The sequence below is a fragment of the Mercenaria mercenaria genome, chromosome 8, assembly GCF_021730395.1.
Source record: "Mercenaria mercenaria strain notata chromosome 8, MADL_Memer_1, whole genome shotgun sequence".
In the NCBI taxonomy this organism is placed as follows: Eukaryota; Metazoa; Mollusca; class Bivalvia; order Venerida; family Veneridae; genus Mercenaria; species Mercenaria mercenaria.
The window spans coordinates 43,060,825-43,078,841 of NC_069368.1; the positions used below are offsets into that span (position 1 = coordinate 43,060,825).

At 34.4% G+C, this 18,017-nt stretch overlaps 1 protein-coding gene across 2 annotated transcripts; it reads right to left on the reverse strand.

Annotated features, from left to right (window-relative positions):
* Positions 1 to 301: 301 nt before the first annotated feature.
* Positions 302 to 16,925, reverse strand: LOC123565770 (uncharacterized). Of its 2 annotated transcripts, none has more exons than XM_053549789.1 (6): positions 16,790 to 16,925; positions 16,297 to 16,366; positions 15,377 to 15,461; positions 1,897 to 1,960; positions 941 to 1,423; positions 302 to 774 (listed from the first exon to the last, which is right to left on the reverse strand). In XM_053549789.1, exons 2-6 carry the CDS (start codon positions 16,345 to 16,347, stop codon positions 465 to 467), a joined length of 993 nt encoding a protein of 330 aa, XP_053405764.1. In that variant the 5' UTR covers positions 16,348 to 16,366; positions 16,790 to 16,925; the 3' UTR covers positions 302 to 464. The 2 variants fall into 2 exon arrangements, with proteins under 2 accessions (XP_053405764.1, XP_053405765.1); XM_053549790.1 differs by lacking the exons at positions 302 to 774; positions 941 to 1,423; positions 1,897 to 1,960 and adding exons at positions 12,153 to 12,601; positions 13,207 to 13,689; positions 14,141 to 14,204.
* Between the last annotated feature and the right edge of the window lie 1,092 nt (positions 16,926 to 18,017).

Genomic DNA, 18,017 nt, shown 5'->3' on the forward strand with positions numbered 1-18,017 from the left:
TGATTTTAATGTTTGCTTAAGACGGGGGTATTAAAAAAGAAAAATGTTTTTGTCGTGTTTAACGTTTACTGACACAAGCGTAGGTCATTTTGCGATATTCCAGCTTTTGACTGAGGAGGAATGCCCCGGATATATCAAATTATACCAGATTTACATAACGCCCTTTTCATCGTAAACACGTTTAATGGATGCCCCTCCAGCACAAATGAGCGCTTGAATACCCGTGTGGAACAGCGTGATGGTTTGGTATTTCGGATACTTCGGTACCATGCTAACAGACCATGCCTAACAAACTTGATAGTAAATTTAAATCACTTCATTTAGTAACTCTTTTTCATCATCTTGCACCAAAATGATTTATATTTGCAGGTTAATAGCAAAACAATTCAATCACAAAAGATTTTTAAACGTCTTCAACGGTATTTACATTATTCAACATAGGTGGAACAAAAATTGGTTAAGACTCAAATTGGCGGTACTACTCCCTTTGCACATAATGCAGTAACAGCTTCACTTTCTGAAGTTAAAAACTCGTGCTTCAAAAGCTCACTTGCTGTTGCTCTCTCACTGGCATCAACTTTAAGGCATCTGTCTAGGAAATGTTTTAGTCCGTTTGATAAAGTGTTGAACTTTTGTATCACAGGTCGTCCATTCTTTTTAACCAGTTTCATCGCATCTGTCGGTGTTTCCTTGATGTATGGTGGGTCGCCCTCAAACATTTTAATTAGTGTGATAGCAAAACTCCATATGTCAATTTTGAAGTCGTATGGTTTTCTGAAAGAAGATTAAAAAAAATAAAAAATCTCATACATAATTCAAATTTTAAATATTATCATAATGTATTCAGTAAAAAAAAATAAGCCAATGAAACAAATGCAAAGAATGTATTATAAATGGGTATGATAAAATAGAATGAAAAAGCACAATGATCTAAATATACCTTGCAACAACCTCTGGAGCCATCCAGCATGGGGATCCCACTATTTCCTTCTTTACTTGTTTATCATTGTATATAAAACTGGTCCCAAAATCGGTGATTTTTACTCTGCCGTGAACGTCAATCAATATATTATTACTCTTAATGTCCCTGTGCACGATCATTTTCCCGTGCAAATAGTGTAGAGCGTTCAAACATTCTTTTGCGACGTATACTATCTGCTTCTCTTTTAACAAAACTTTTTGAAGAATAACGGCTAGGGAACATCCCTTCATGTACTCCATAACGATCCAAACTTTCTTTACTGCTTCCACGTATATCACATCTAAGGCATTGATGACGTTTTCATGTTGGATTCTCTTCATTATGTTGATTTCATTTAGTAACATGTTATAGGGCTGCTTCTCCACCTCTACAATTTTTATTGCAACTTTCCTGTCACAGTTGCTTTTCTTTACGCTTGCCAACACCACGTGACTGAAAGTTCTGTAAGAAAATGGGAAAATTAATCATTCAATACAAGTAAGCATATAAAAATATATTTGCGTTTTGCTTAACACACAAACCAACAAGTTGCTATTTCAACGTATAAATGCATTTACTATATGTGCATTACGTGTATTGTGCATTTTTTCCTGCTACTTTTGCAAATCGTCATCTCGGCGAGAAATATTTGCATATACAGTGTGACTGGATTCATGCTTTAACGGACTTTAGTCTCTTGAGAGTCGAAATGTATTTCTGAACGATATTTTCATGTCCAATATTATTGTGATAAATAGGCGGTATACCAAATGTACTACACTGAATAAAGTCTTAAATAATTTTTTGGACAAAATATACAACAACTATTATGAGTGAAAAGAACTTCATGTAAAAATTTCGTTATATTTATTGCGCGGGTCCAACACGGCATTTAGACTTAATTAGCTGGCTGAAAATTGATATTCTGTACTTACCCTGAATCCAGCAGCTTCATTGGAGCATATTTTTGTAATAGATCTCCGACGCTTGACAAGTTTCCTACATAAAATAAGTTATGAAAATAATAACAAATCTTTTTACGTGAACGAAAGTAATAAAATATGTTCCAATATAGATTAACGCCTTGGTCATGTAACAAAATGCTTTTAGCTTCATTCGTAAAACATATATCAATATTGGGTCGGTATATATAAAGTCTACTTAAACTTTATTGTTCCAGAATTGTGTCAGATAACCGACAAGAATGCTCTCTGTGCGTTGACACCTGCTACATGTACGTAATATCTCGATGGTACAAGCTTTAATAGATTTAATCATAACACTTAATAAACATTATATTACTTACTCATCATTTTGTGAAAAAGCCTGTCTGCTGCACCCATCTGAACGCGTGATCTTGGTTTTATGGCAAGAACGCGTGATCTTGGTTTCATGGCAACAGCTTCTTTTGATGGTTCCTGACAGAAATAAATAACGACTAACATATAATGCTTTTTAAGTAGATAAAAGGATTCTAGATACCTAACCTGTATTTGTATTTCTTGTTATTTTCTAGCGTTATGTTAGTTAAAATTACTACTCGCACATATTGCATTATATTGTAAAAAGAGCATACACAATAGCCTTGAAATTTACTACTTTTACATACTTCCATCATTAATTTCAACAACTGGAAATGGAAAAGTTTTCACAATGTATTTACAATTCAGTATTGAGAAGTGTCGACAATTATTCCAGTCTACATAGTTATGCCAAAGAAAAATTACTTTTTATAAGAAATAAATGTAAAAGTATGAAGTGATTAATTAATATATATCCTCAGTTCCAAAAGAAAGTGTGCACTTTTTAAGTTTAAATATTTCAAAAAATTCCCCGACGTTTTTGTTTCATTTTTTCATACACTAACGCTCAGGTATAACTCAAAATCTAAAATGCACACCACTTTGTTTAGGAACTGATTTAAATTTTGGTACCAAACATTATAAGTTTTTATGAAAATAACCGAGAAAAAATAAGAGAAAACTGAGTGCACACTTTCTTTTGGAACTGAGTGTATATTTGACCGGACTGTAAGTAGTATGTAAGGGATTCTCATTAACAAGAATGAACAGGATATGATTTCATTATAAATTATCAACAGAAATAAATTAAAGATAATTATGAAAATTAGTCTACACAGGAACACTTATGTTATAGACTACATTTAATTAATATAAATTTGTCATTAAAATGCAAGTTGCTTCCTGTTTTATTCTATTTTATTAAAAAAAAATTGTTCAATGTGTAAATCATTTTATGGCAATAGATATGTGAAAAAAAAATCATTTATAAATTATGAACAGATATGGAATAATTCTTTTTATTTCGTTGCCGATTAATTTGGTACCATATATTTTAACTTATAATTTATAAATATTCTTTGATATCACTCTTTGATATTACCATACTTACTTGTTTTAGCTTGATTTTGCCTCAGCAAAGCATGTGATATAACAAAATAGGCGCTTTTTATTCAATACCGTATTTAAAACGAAAATCAGAATGTTTCTTTATTAAATGTACATTGTTACAGTATCATTTCACAGAGATGTTGATTGAAAGAATATACCTTTGCATCCTTCCTTTCTTTTAGAGCTGCGTTCCTCCTCAATATGTTCATGGAATCGCTCTGTTCTTGGCTGAAGGGGGAAGAATCAACTATTAATTGTTTTTGTTTGTGTGTCAAGACTTTAGTATTACTGGAAGTACTTCATTTATAATTAAACAACTTGATTCCGCAAAGTATATGCGAAAAGAAAATTCAGTACTACGTTAGTATAGTGATAGCCGCTGAACCAAAGTAGTGTCCTTGGTTCCCCCCACCCACACACACACACATCGGTTACTTTAATGTTAGAAATGTCTCACGGACTCAGGCGATGAGCATGGAGGGTTATTCTGGAGTGAATTAATGAACTCTGAAAGTAAAGAGGGAGAAGTGAATCATTAGTAGGCTTACAGACCACTTCAAACAGTCTTACTACTTTTTTTTTTGCTTTTTTGGGGTGGGGAAGGGGGGGGGGGGAGTAACCCTGAGCGCCTGAGATCACAAAGTCCCCGCTAGGGGCCATGGTATTTTTCTCCAAAGGTATCAGAAGTTACGATTTGACTGACTAATGCGATGGGCATGTGGTGGGAGTCATTCTGTAGAGCTGATCAGCTCTGAGATAGTAGTTTTATAGGCCTCTTCAAACAGTTTTCTTGTTGGGGTAAACCTTTGGCAACATGGTTAATATCCGCCTACGGATCACGAGGTCCGAGGTTCGATCCCCGGTAGGGACCTTCGTATCTCCACAAGATTAACACTATTAATTGTTCTGTATTATATTATCATTATCATTATCATTTTTATCAAAATGGAGACGACTACTGATAGTTAAGAAAAAATGTACTATGATCCTATGCTGCAAAATACAATTACATTTTATTACATACTCCTAACATAACGTCTTTTGAATTCTTTGTTAAATGAAATACTGAAAGAAAATACCTTGTATGTAAGGCACTTCGTCGATAAATACTAAGAATTCCGAATATAGAGTCGTCCTCTTCTTCGAAATACAATGCTGGTAACGCTGAAAATAATATTTAGCTTATAAGTCAAGAGATGTAATATCTATACAGTTAAACATTTATCTACAATATGACATCAGTACTGGTTTCGATGCAGTTTCCGTCGGCTAGTAGTATCCGTCAACGCATTATTTTACCTTTCGTGACGTTCTTCAGTAATGTTGTCTAACCTTTAGCCTGCTGTCGGCAAGTGATTCTGCCTTTGCCACCAGTGCAGAGCAAGATCAGCCTGCATATCGGCAATACACTTTCGTGGGATATACAAATAGATAAAGTATGTTTGAAATTTAACTCAAAAATTGCAGTATTGAAGAGGATAGTTTATTTTTTAACAGAGGATATGAAAAAATTATTCTACAATGCATATATTTTGTCTGTTTTAGATTTCTGCTAAGGCTCATTAAATAAGATTTTTGCACTTCAAGAAAGAGTTGCTAGAATTGTTTTGAATAACAAACTGCAGACAAGTAAATCTGAAATGTTAAAAGAACTCGAACGGATGAAATTTTCTGAACGATGCAAATACCATACTGGAGTAATGATATATAAAACTACAAAAAATCTTGTACCATCTTACATATCTGATATTTTAACATTTTCCAGCAATGAAAGTTATGGCCTTAGATCAGTTGTACATAATGATATTTTAATACCTAAATGTCGCACAAATTTTATGAAAAGATCATTTGGCTATAATAGTGCTAAAGTATGGAATATCGTTCCACAGAATATTCGTTGTGTGGATTCACTTACTTCTCCCAAAAGCAAATAGGCTACAAAAAATATCTATTAGGATCTGAATAAGCTGCAACTTTTTTTCTGCCATTGCTATTTATTTATTTTCTTTTTTTATCTGAGTGGTTTTACTTTTTTATGATTGTATACATTCTTTTTAATTGAAAGGAATGTTTGTCAAGAGTGAATGTTGTATTTCGATGTTTATCATTCAAATTCTGTCTTATACTATAATTAGATAATCAGTTTTTATCTATATTTTGTGTGTTGAACTGTTTTATTAATATAACAGAAGGCCACATTGAAACTTAAGATGTATATGTTCTAACACTGTTATATATCTTTATGTGTTACCTTCTTTAAATAAAATTATTATTATTATTATTATTATTATTATTATTATTATTATTGCAATTAGAGAAACCGTTAGCGAACAGCATGGATCCTGACCAGACTGCATGGATGCGCAGGCTGGTCTGGATCCACGCTGGTCGCAAAGTCACTATGTTGGTTTTCTCATGGCGTGGCACATATAACCATCAACCTAAATCTAGAATAGAGTTTCTGACATATCTATATTGAATAGGTTGACAATAATGATAGAAAACATTCATGAAAAAAGCAGTGTAAATTAAAAAAAAACACTTACGCTTAATGCCTCCTCTTTCCATATTTTTTAACATTAAAAGTTAAATTGAAAATCCCGAATGTATTGTCTTTTAAACATTTGTGAATTCACGGTTGTATTGCTTGACAGTTTCTATGATATATTGTGTTGGTGATAACGTTAAGCTTTGACGTCGTTTCTTAGGATAATGATGACGTTATGACGTCAGAACGTTATATTAATTTCGTGCATAATACAATTCGTACCTTTGTACGTTCTGTTCGAACGATCGAGTCCTTTTTAATTCCTATTGCTTTCTCTATGTTGCCTCACATGTCTAGCGAGTAAAGTAGGACAATAAAGGTCATCGGACAGATTCATCGGGGACACAAGATGCCCCAGGGACTTGATCAGATGGGATGTCACCAACTATAACTGATTTCAACGACAAGATATGATCAGAAGCACTGTGTATAACAGTTTTAAGCGGTTATACTTGTCGGTGGCTTTACTGAAATCAAGGATGAGGTCGGTGTGTTTACCTGCTGCAGCATTCTTTGATAACTTGTCTACTAATTCAATGAGCGATGATTCACAAGAACGTCTTTTGCGGAACCCGTGCTAAGTTCATAGAGTACAGTTTGAGAAATACCGGGTATGCCTTTATACAGTAATAAGCACTAGGCGTTTACACAAGACACATGTCACCAATATAGTCTATAATTTACTTGGTCACTAGTATGACCTTTCTTAAATTAGAGGGAGGGGTGAATTCACTTTGTCGGGGTGCTGACCAGAATTCAGTGACCTTTTTATAAGCTCATGGCGGAGCTCTTTTATGACAATGGGTTTCATTTTATCTGGTCCTGCATCCTTATCCACTTTGAGATTTCGAGTGACGTTACACACCCGATATGAAATTGAAAATATTGACGGATAATCCATTTCAACTAAATGGAGCTGAAAAATCCGTATTTAGACATGAAGTGGGAAGAATATGAACTTGCATGTGATCGTTTACAAATGTGTCATTATCAGCCATTTCGCAAACCTTGCAGTACCGCTGACAATACCTTGTCGTAACTAAATTCAATGTACGTGGTAGAGGACGACTGCAGGGTCCAAAGTTTGAACACATTTTGAGAAAAGATGTTGAAAATGTTGTCAAGTAATCCAAAACACAATGTTAATAAATCAGTGACCTTTTGAATCATGAGTATCATAGTATCCGTACCTATAGACCTCACAATGTCATTCCCACCAAGTTTGAACAAAATGTTTAATAAATACTTAAAGTCCCATACCTGTGCTTAAAATCAGTCAACTGGAACATCTAATCACTTTGTACTACACATCAAGGTCACTTAATGTGTCGAACAAATCTGACAAAAAATTCTGACAAATTCCGTCGTGTTTTCGTCTGTTGGTAACTGCTCAGGTTATTTCTTATTAAAAAGAACACAAGGAAACAAAATTGAGACAGTAATAAACCGGTTTCATGTTATCCAGGTTTGTCTAAATAAATACAGTGTGGTAAATTCCACAACAATACCACTTTGTTTGACGGAGATTTTGCGTTTTATTCATTGTCTGATCAAATAGCAAATTCTTTATTATTGTATATCGAGTTGTCAGCAAGTGCACTTGATGCTGATATTCTAGTCATGAAGTGTCTGTAATAGATTGAAATGTCTAAATCAATAGTCTCACAGATTTGTTAATCCCCATTTCTTTTTCTTCAAAATTTTCCACAGCCGAGATTGAAATTGCACGGTGGTATGTTTAGGAAATGCATTTATTTTTTCAGATTAAATTTTCTCGTGCGCACGGCGTCTTATCTCGAGCGCTCGACATCTTATCTCGTGCGCACGACATCTTATCTCGAGCGCTCGACATCTTATCTCGACAGCTCCACATCTTATCTCGATCGTTTGACATCTTATCTCGAACGCACGACATCTTATCTCGATCGCTCGACACCTTGTCTAGAGCGCTCGACATATTATCTCGTGCGTACGACATCTTATCTCAAGCGCACGCCATCTTATCTCGTGCGTTCGACATATTATCTCGTGCGGTCGACATCTTATCTCGATCGCTCGACATTCTCTCTCTATCGCTTGACATCTTATCTCGATCGCACAACTCTTTACCTCTTGCGCACGACATCTTACCTCGAGCGTACGACATCATATCTTTATATATTAAGGCCCTTTGTGTGTATTTAGGTCATCAGTAAAACATACGGACAAGTAGATAATTAGGGTCCCATCTTCAAAATATAACGAACATAATCAATGATTCTTACTGCATGTTAGAATAGCAACACATCGCAGTTCGACTGATAAATTCGCGCATTGCCAGAAAAGTTATAAAATTGCATGCATGAGTTAAGGAGAAACGGGGAAATTCTTTGATATATGGGCGAAGCCTACATACTAAATGTATTTATTCTAGGTTTAAAGTAATCGAGATTTTACTGTATTGAAAAGTTATTGAAGTGTTGATTGCACGATTATTTCGTGCAAATTTCAGCTGGTATATAGCTGAGTTGAATAGTCAGTTAAATCATTCGAGGTTGGCTGCATTGCTTAACACAACACACACAACTTACATGTATACAAACTGGATCCCATCCCGCCCACCCATTGGAAGCTTTTTTGAATTTCAATAAGATATTGAAGCCTTGAAAAGATATAAAAGTTAAAACAAATAATAATGATAATAATGATAATAACAAATCGGTCGATATACATGTTGTACATTTTGTACACGGTTGGAGTGGCATTTATTTCAATATTTATAACGAAATCATACAATAGTCATGCATAAAGGTAGACAATCAGAACTAGAAAATTCAGTAATTGTTTCAATTGAATTTGTATAGCAATTAATCATCAAACTCCTGACAAATTTTCAAATATTGGAGAAAACAATTATCAAAAGAAAGACATTAGGAACTAAAAATAAATTATATTTTTATGTTCATAAAAGTGTGACAGCCACGTCATAAACAAATGTAATACGAGTTTTAACATTATTTCGAATATTAACAGGACATAGCACTGCATGGAGGTTTCCCTAATGTATTTTATGATGTGTTTGGTTAACTTGCTCGGCTTAATTTTAAGAGCTGATTTAAGTATAATCGGTACAGTTTTCAACACGATGTTGATAATAATACAGTTTAGTTTATATTTTACAGATTATTCCAAGAGTTGAGGAGTTTTTCTGGATACATTGTCGCCTAGATTTCTGGAGATGGATATGTGTTTTATAATGGACTGACGTACCACGAATGATACAATCATTTGACTTGTTTAAAGATCTTTTAAAAATAGATAGTTACTTTTTCTTGTAAGATAGAAAGATATAGACAGTATTTTACCAAAAGTGCAAAATCGATTTTATCATAGTCTCATTAAGATATAAATACATTGTAAGGATTCAAATGAATTTATATGTACTCGTATATTATAAGTTTAATGAAATGATATGTTCGGAAGATATACATTTAATGAATGTACATGCTTTTGGCTAGCAATTGAACTTCTATGGACTACATTATCTTCACTGAGGATAATGTTTTTCGGCAATAAATTGTGGGGATTGTCAGGCCGCCGGAAGATGGTAGCTGGTCTTGAGACTTGGTATCTTTCTACTTCCCCCTCCCACGACGGAGTTAGGGTTGAGTAGCCGCCTCGCAGCACACTGACTGGGAAAGTATATTCATATATGTAAGTTTTCCGTGTAGGAATTAAAGAAAATTGATATTTTATATGACTGAAGTCAGTTGAACAGGATATATTTATAAAGAAGGTTTATGCAGTTTTTGTATATATTATGTATATAAATATGTGCAGTTTTCGCTCTGTAAAAAACCAACAAAATAGTATTATAGTTCATGCATGATGTGTTGTGTTAAAGTTTGAAATGTGTTAACAATGTGGATACATGACAATGCAGACAACAAATCCTAAAATGCATTTATGTATTTGTTCTCCTTTTTTCCCTCGATTTACTTTGATTATGGGATAAATAATTCATTTACGTTTGAGCGTAGCGAATTAGGAAATAATTTTTTTTTTTTGTCAAGGACTTAAATTTATTCCTTTGCGTCATCCCTGATTTTTTGCTGCCTTTTTTAATCAGTTTGTGTATTTAAATTACAACCCTGCAAACACGTGAAACGGTTATAAGTATAATCGAAACAAAAGCAAAAACGGTGGCAGTCGTATGAGTTTACTGATGATCTGAATTCACACAAAAGGCCTTAATATATATAGATAAGATGTCGTGCGCTCGAGATAAGATGCCGTGCTCACGAGATAAGGTATCGTGCGCATGAGATATGATGTCGATGGCTCGAGATAAGATGCCGAGCGCTCGAGATAAGATGTCGTGCGCACGAGATAACATGTCAAACGCTCGAGATAAGATGTTCTGCACGAGATAAGATATCGATCGCACGGGATAAGATGTCGAGTACTCGAGGTAAGATGTCGTGCGCACGAGATAACATGTCGAGCGCTCGGGATAAGATGTCGTGCGCACGAGATAAGATGTCGTGCGCTCAAAATACTCGAGATAAGATTCGTGCGCATTAAATAAGATGTCGTGCGCATGAGATAAGATATCGAGCGCTCGAAATAAAATGTCGTGCGCTCGAGATAAGATGCCGTGCGCACGAGACAATTTAATCTTTAAAAAAAAATAAATGCCTGTTCTAAACATACCACCGTAGAATTGGAACGAAATATTTGATTCTTTTTCCAACTGCTAATGTACTTTAAGACAAGGCTGTCTGAAAGACAGCTATATCCCCCGCCACTGTTATGGATAGCGGAATGGTTGATGGTATTGGGTAGAACCATTAGGCATTCGAGTCGTGACCTTGACTTTAAGCTGGTAGGGGTGAATTTCGAATTCTGCACATTGTCTTGATAACGGGAACATTACAGACAAGTCACATTAAAATCCTTCAAGGGACTTAGGAGATACAGAACAGACATTAAATGGAAGGCTCGATCCTTTGACCTTGAGTTGTGACCTTGACCTTAAGCCAGTATGGCTGACTCATGAGTTCTGCACATCGTTTTGATGAGGTGATCAACTGACCAAAGTTTCATAAAAATTCTTCAAGGGGTTTAAAAACGGCCTTTACGCAACCAAATATTAAACGGCTAACGTTACTACACATATACCTATAATTTACCGCCATCATCGTTTGAAAATATGTTTATAGTGCATTTTTGAAAATTGACGCAACGAAGTAAAAGCATGTCAGACTCTGTTTAGTTTATACTAATTTATTTTAGCTCGATTTTAATAAAAGCTTCAAGCTTCTTTAAATCACTCTCGTGTCCTTTTCCTGGAAAAACAGTACTGGTGGCATATGAGAAGGCGTGGTCGTGACCCTAGTTGGACTTGAACCCATGAACCCCGCGTTCAGCGGCCGACACCTTTATCACCTGACCACAGCTCTACATTTTGGTCTGATTAAGTCCGTTCTTGAGATGTTATGAAATGTGCAAATTATCTCAAGTGTATGAAATCTCTATTTCAGTAGTTTCATAGTAATTTCCTAATTGTGTAGGTGTTTAGGTAGGAAATACTGTCATTGCTATGAACAAACAGATTCAATCGATGTCAAAGTTTGAAAAAGGTTATGATGTCTGTTTATTATATTGTTTGCTGCATTTTATTTGCGGTGTGAATATGATGCTCTAAGTAACTTTGAATGAGCCAAAACGTTTTTGTTTGGATATTAACCTTAAGCTCTTATTAGAAATGGAAAACAGCCCATGAATGTCTCCCTCAAGTATTTCAGGTCTTGGCTCGACATCTATGCCTGTGTGATATAATTGTTTTTAAGATTTAGGTACAAAAATGGTTCTACGGATGTCGTTCTTGAAATTATTTTAATGTTATTAATATAGAATAAAGTGGACGTATTGAACAGACAAAATGTTTTATCGTGTTTAACGTCATACCGACACAATTGTATGTCATTTTGCGACATTCCAGCTTTGGATTGAGGAGGAATGTCCCGGATATATCATATTATACCAGAATTACATGGCGCCCTTTTCATGATTCAAACGCGCTTTACATACGGATGTCCCTCCATAAATATAATATCAGACACAAGCGAGCACATGGTAGAGTACATTTTGAGCAGCGTGATGGATTGGTATTTCGGATGTTTCGGTACCGTGCCAACAGACCATGCCCAGCAAATATGATAGTAAATGAATATCATTTTATTTAGTAACTCTTTTTCATCAATTTGCACAAAATTGATTTATATGTGCAGCTTTGTAACAAAATAATTTAGACACAAGACGAATTTTCAAAAACGTCTACAACAGTATTTACATTATTCAACATAGGTGAAACAACTATTGGGTAAGACTCAAATTGGCGGTACTAGTTTCTTTGTACATAGTGCAGTGACAACTTCACTTTCTGAAGTTAAAAACTCGTGCTTCAAAAGTTCATTTGCTGTTGCTCTCTTATTGGCATCAACTTTAAGGCATCTTTCTAGGAAATGTTTAAGTCCATTTGATAAAGTGTTGAACTTTTGTATCACAGGTCGTCCATTCTTTTTAACCAGTTTCATCGCATCTGTCGGCGTTTCTTTGATGTATGGAGGGTCGCCCTCAAACATTTCAATTAGTGTGATACCAAAACTCCATATGTCAATTTTGAAATCGTAAGGTTTCCTGAAAGTAGATTTAAAAGAAAAGCTTAGTTAAAACTTAAAATAGTTTCTTTCTTCAAAGCTTCTCGAAAAGTTACAAAGCAGGATTTTGAAAATTTGAATGCAGAGTAAGTAGTGCCTATATTAACGCTTTTAGTTATAAACTAAATTAAAGCTGAGCTTCAGAAAACCTGAGTAATAAGGCGATTAATTTGAATATTCATATATTTCGTGAATATTCATATATTTCTTAGATGATATGACATTACTTGAAATGATTATCATACAGCAAATGTAACTACCTGTCACCTATAAGGTGCGACTGACACAATATACTATGTATTCGGTAAAAAATATCTGAAAACATATACAGGCAATTGCTCAGTTGTGTAAAGAATAGTACTACAAATCGAGAGCTCGTGAGTTCAGCGGGGGAGTGGTGGGATGGGCTTCTCCTCGACGATTTGACAGAAAACAGAGTGTCTCCACATCTGAGATTGCTGGAAAGCTATCAGTTACTTGAGGAGAGTCAGGCAGTTACATAACTTATACAGTGTTGAAGAAAAAATGCACTATAACTGGGTATGACAAACTAAAATGAAAAAGCACAAAGGCATTGATATATACCTTGCAACAACCTCTGGAGCCATCCAGCATGGGGATCCCACTATTTCCTTCTTAACTTGTTTATCATTGTATATAAAACTGGTCCCACAATCGGTGATTTTTACTCTGCCGTGAATGTCAATCAATATATTATTACTCTTAATATCCCTGTGCACGATCATTTTCCCGTGCAAATAGTGTAGAGCGTTCAAACATTCTTTTGCGACGTATACTATCTGCTTCTCTTTTAACAAAACTGTTTGAAGAACAGAGGCTAAGGAACATCCCTTCATGTACTCCATAACAATCCAGACTTTCTTAACCGCTTCCACGTACATCACATCTAAGGCATTGATGACGTTTTCGTGTTGGATTCTCTTCATTATGTTGATTTCATTTAGTAACATGTTATAGGGCTGCTTCTCCACCTCTATGATTTTAATTGCAACCTTGCTGTCGCAGTTGCTTTTCTTTACGCTTGCCAATACCACGTGACTGAAAGTTCTGTAAAAAAGGAAAAAATGATACATTCAAAACAAGTAAGCATATAGTAAAGTACAGATATGTTTGATTTTCGTTTTGACACGACAAACCAACAAGTTGATATTTAAAATACGCGCATCATGTAGTTTGTGGGGTTTTTTTCTGCTACTTTTACAAATCGTCATCTCGGCGAGAAATGTTTGTGTATACAGTGTGACTGGATTCATGCTTAATTAAACGGAGTTTAGTCTTTTGTTTTGTATCACATGAGAACGACAGTTTCATAGACGGTATACCAAATGAAGGACAGGCCAATCCATGAAAATCAACATAGCAATAAGAATTTCTAATCAACCCACTTTTGACAAAACTGATTTTACAACAAGTACATTATGAGTTAAAAAAAAACTTCATAAATTTACACAGAATTTAGATTTAATTAGTTGGCTGAAATTTGATATTCTGTACTTACCCTGAATCCAGCAGCTTCAATGGAGAATATTTTTGTAATGGATCTCCGACGCTTGACAAGTTTCCTACAGAATAAATATTATATAAAAATAAAAATAAATAACTTTTAAGTAAACAAAAGTAATAAAATGTGTTCCAGTATAATAAATTAACGCCTCGGTCATGTTAAAAAAAGTGTTTGCATCATAGGAAAACATGTATCAATATTTAAGGTGTCGGTATACATCAAGTTTATGTGCTGATCTACTTGCTATGATATTTTAAGACTTTACTTATTGTCCCTTAACCCTTACCATGCTAAATTTCTATTATGGACTGGTCCATCTTCCAATTTGGGCAGTACCATTTATCATTTAAAGGGGTGTTTACTAAAAATTTACTGACTGAATAGCGAACAGTGCAGACCATGATCAGACTGATCAGACACGGATGTGCAGGCTGATCTTGGTCTGCACTGGTCGCAAAGGCAGAATCACTTGCCGCCAGCAGGCTAAGGGTTAACTGTAGATTCACCTCATATAGACATCGGTGTCAGATAACAGACAAGAAATCTTTCTATGCGTTTAATCCGACTACGCAATGCTTTGAGTGGACCAGCTTTAATAGCTTTTGTCATAACACTTGATAAAAAATATATAGAATCTAGGCCTAGAGGATATTTGTTTGTTTTGAGTGAATATGGAATATATCTCACTGAGAAGTGAGAAAATTTCAAATATTTTCACGAGCGCGTAGCGCGAGTGAAAATGTGAACATTTTCTCACTTCGAGGTGAGATATATTCCATATTCACGAAAAACAAACAAATTTTCTTTTTATTTTATGCTCAATCACGTTGAGATGTGCATTTTACAACAATTTTTAATCTCAGCGCGGGAAACAGACGCGCGTAAACAGACATGACGTCAGACGTGTTGTGACGTTATAAAGACGCACACAGCATAAAGTTCCATTTTATTTTATTTTTTGCTGCATAACGTTATGAAATTCTCATTAAGTAAAATGATTTGAATCGAGAAATATACTATAAAGAACAAAGTGCGACTACAATTTTCATCCAGTTTTAAGCAAATAATTTAAAATTCATACACAATGTATGAGGGGGCGGAGCTATATCTCTCACAGTGGGAAAATATAGATTTCATATTTTCACAGTGTGAGTGATGAGATATGAAAATATTTAACTGATAGAATACAGTATTTCATTAGTTAGCATAAAATAGATATAATTTACTTACTCAACATTTTGTGAAAAAGCCTGTCTGCAGCACTCATCTGAACACGTGATCTTGGTTTCATAGCAACAGCTCCTTTGGATGGTTCCTGGCAGAAATTCAAAAGAAACTTTTGATAATGATTAACATGTAATGTTTTGTTGTTTTTTATTGTTGTTTTTTCCCCACATTTTAAGGCACTACCGTAATTTAGTTAAAAACTTGTGTTTACAATTCAGTATTAAAAAGGGCCAACAACTGTTCCAGTCTTACTTTTGTTACAAAAGCTATCTTACGTTCTTATGCCTTTCTTTTTATAAAAAAATAATTCTAAAAGTACGAAGTACATATGAACTTTACAGGTGAGATTTTTTAATGTATATATTTGACTGGACGCTAACCAGGATATATAACGGAGGAAAGGTGTCAATTGTAATTAGAAAAAATGAAAAAATATTGAAACAGGATAGGACTTCTTTAAAAATTATCAACAGTAATTAAAGATAATTATGAAAATTAGTCCACACAGGAACACTTATAGGCTATTATAGAATACATTTAATCAATATAAAATTAATATCAATATCGTAATGCTTCTTGTTTTTTCTTTCCGGCGGGGGTTGGTATTTTCATTGTATGGCAATAGATATGTAAAAATAATCGTTTGAAAATAATCAACAGATACTGAATAATCATTTTTATTTCATTTGCGATTAATTTAGTTTATATACTTTAACTTATAATAATATGAAATTATTTCTCTTTGATATCACTTTTTGATATTACCGTATACGTGTTATAGCGACGTCAGGTACATGGGTTTTTTAACAGCAAAGCATGCACAAGTTTACATTTGATAAACGACGCTTTTTATTCAAATCTGTAATTAAGCTAAAAATCAACATGTACATTGTCGTGGCGGTGTTGATTGAAAGAATATATACCTTTGCATCCTTCCTTTCCTGCAGAGCTGCCTTCCTCTGCAAAATCTTCATAGTATCCCTCTGTTCTTGGCTGAAGAAAGACATATCAATGATTACTTGCTTTTCGTGTCCAGTCCTTAGTAATACGGAAAGTACTTCTTGTTAATAAGAACAGTTTCAGGACTACATAGGTATAGTGATAGTAGCCTTTAGCAATATGGTTAGTGTCCACCTACGGATCATGAGCTCCGGGGTTGGTTTAAACAATATTTATTTCCAAATATGCATTACATACAAACATATATTAATGTCATAGGATTGAGGAGTAAACTATCAGCTTATTAAAACCTCTTTCCTCGATCCCCGGTAGGGATATTGGTATCACCCCGGTTTATTTTATTAATAATACTATAAAATTGAGCTGTAAAATACAATCATGTTCTATTACATGTTCCTAAAATAATGTCTTCTTGAATTCCTTTCTACTAATAGATTAGATAATGGAATAAGATACCTTGAATGTAAGGCACTTCGTCGGTAAATACTAAGAATTCCGAAGATAGAGTCGTCCTCGTCTTCGCAATGCAAAGCTGGTAACGCTGAAAATAATATTTAGCTTATCAAGAGATCATGGCAGACGTCTAAAAGCAGTTAAATACTTATCTACAATATGCCAACAGTACTGTAGTTTTAAAGAAAATATTATTCACCTTCAAAAACATTGGAAATTCACTTATTTTCATAAACTATCATATTCCGAACAATGTTTATTTTCATGAAATTGCTTATAATCTTAAACACAAATTAATCAGCCTATATTGCTTTGTCTTGTTTGTGGCAGAATAACATGCAAAAAAAAAAAAATCATTGACAAATATCTGAAAAAAATAACTACATTCCAAGAATGCAGACCCTTAAAGTTGATACCTTTTGTAACAGTGTATGTATGGATGTGTACGCGATTGATCAACAAAAGTCGGTTTTATATTTTGTTGTTAGAAAGAAGAACATATATAAAGAGTTTAATAAAATTCAATTTATTTTCAAAACAACACGAAAGTTGCACGTTTAAGTCAGCCGGTACCACGTCTCTTCAGTTAACACGGGCACTTACGTTAGTTTTTCTAATGACGGACACGAGAGTGGTTCAAACATACTGTGCAACAGCTTTCTTAACCAACAAAATAAAGTAATACAACAATAAAAGTAAAATTTAGAATAGAGTTTGAGACATATCCAGTCGCGTCCGGTAAGAATAAGATGACAATAATGATGGTTTTCTAGCCACTGCCTTTAAACAAAGCGCGGGAAACCAACGTCCGTAAACAGGAAAGACGTCATGACGTTTCAAAACAAGTAACAATGTTTAGTTCCGGTTTTGTTTTATCAGTTGCAGCGTAACGTTATGAATTTTTGATAAAATAATGTGATTTGAATCGAGAAATATACTATCAGGAACCAATAGGAACTGTCAAGGTATTGAATTTTTATTCCGTTTTTTAAATAAAATATATATTACTACATAAATCTTCTACATATATGTAGTTCGTAATACGTCATTTACAGCACGAGAGTCATCTTACACCCCGAATTTTTCCAGCACCGATAAAGATACCGGAAATCCCCGTCTAGTATGCAAGAAATGTATATTCGGCGTATACGGGATCCCGTATATGCATGACAAATATACGGAATTCCCGTATACTAGATGTTCCGAATACGGGATCGTGTATTAGGTCCGT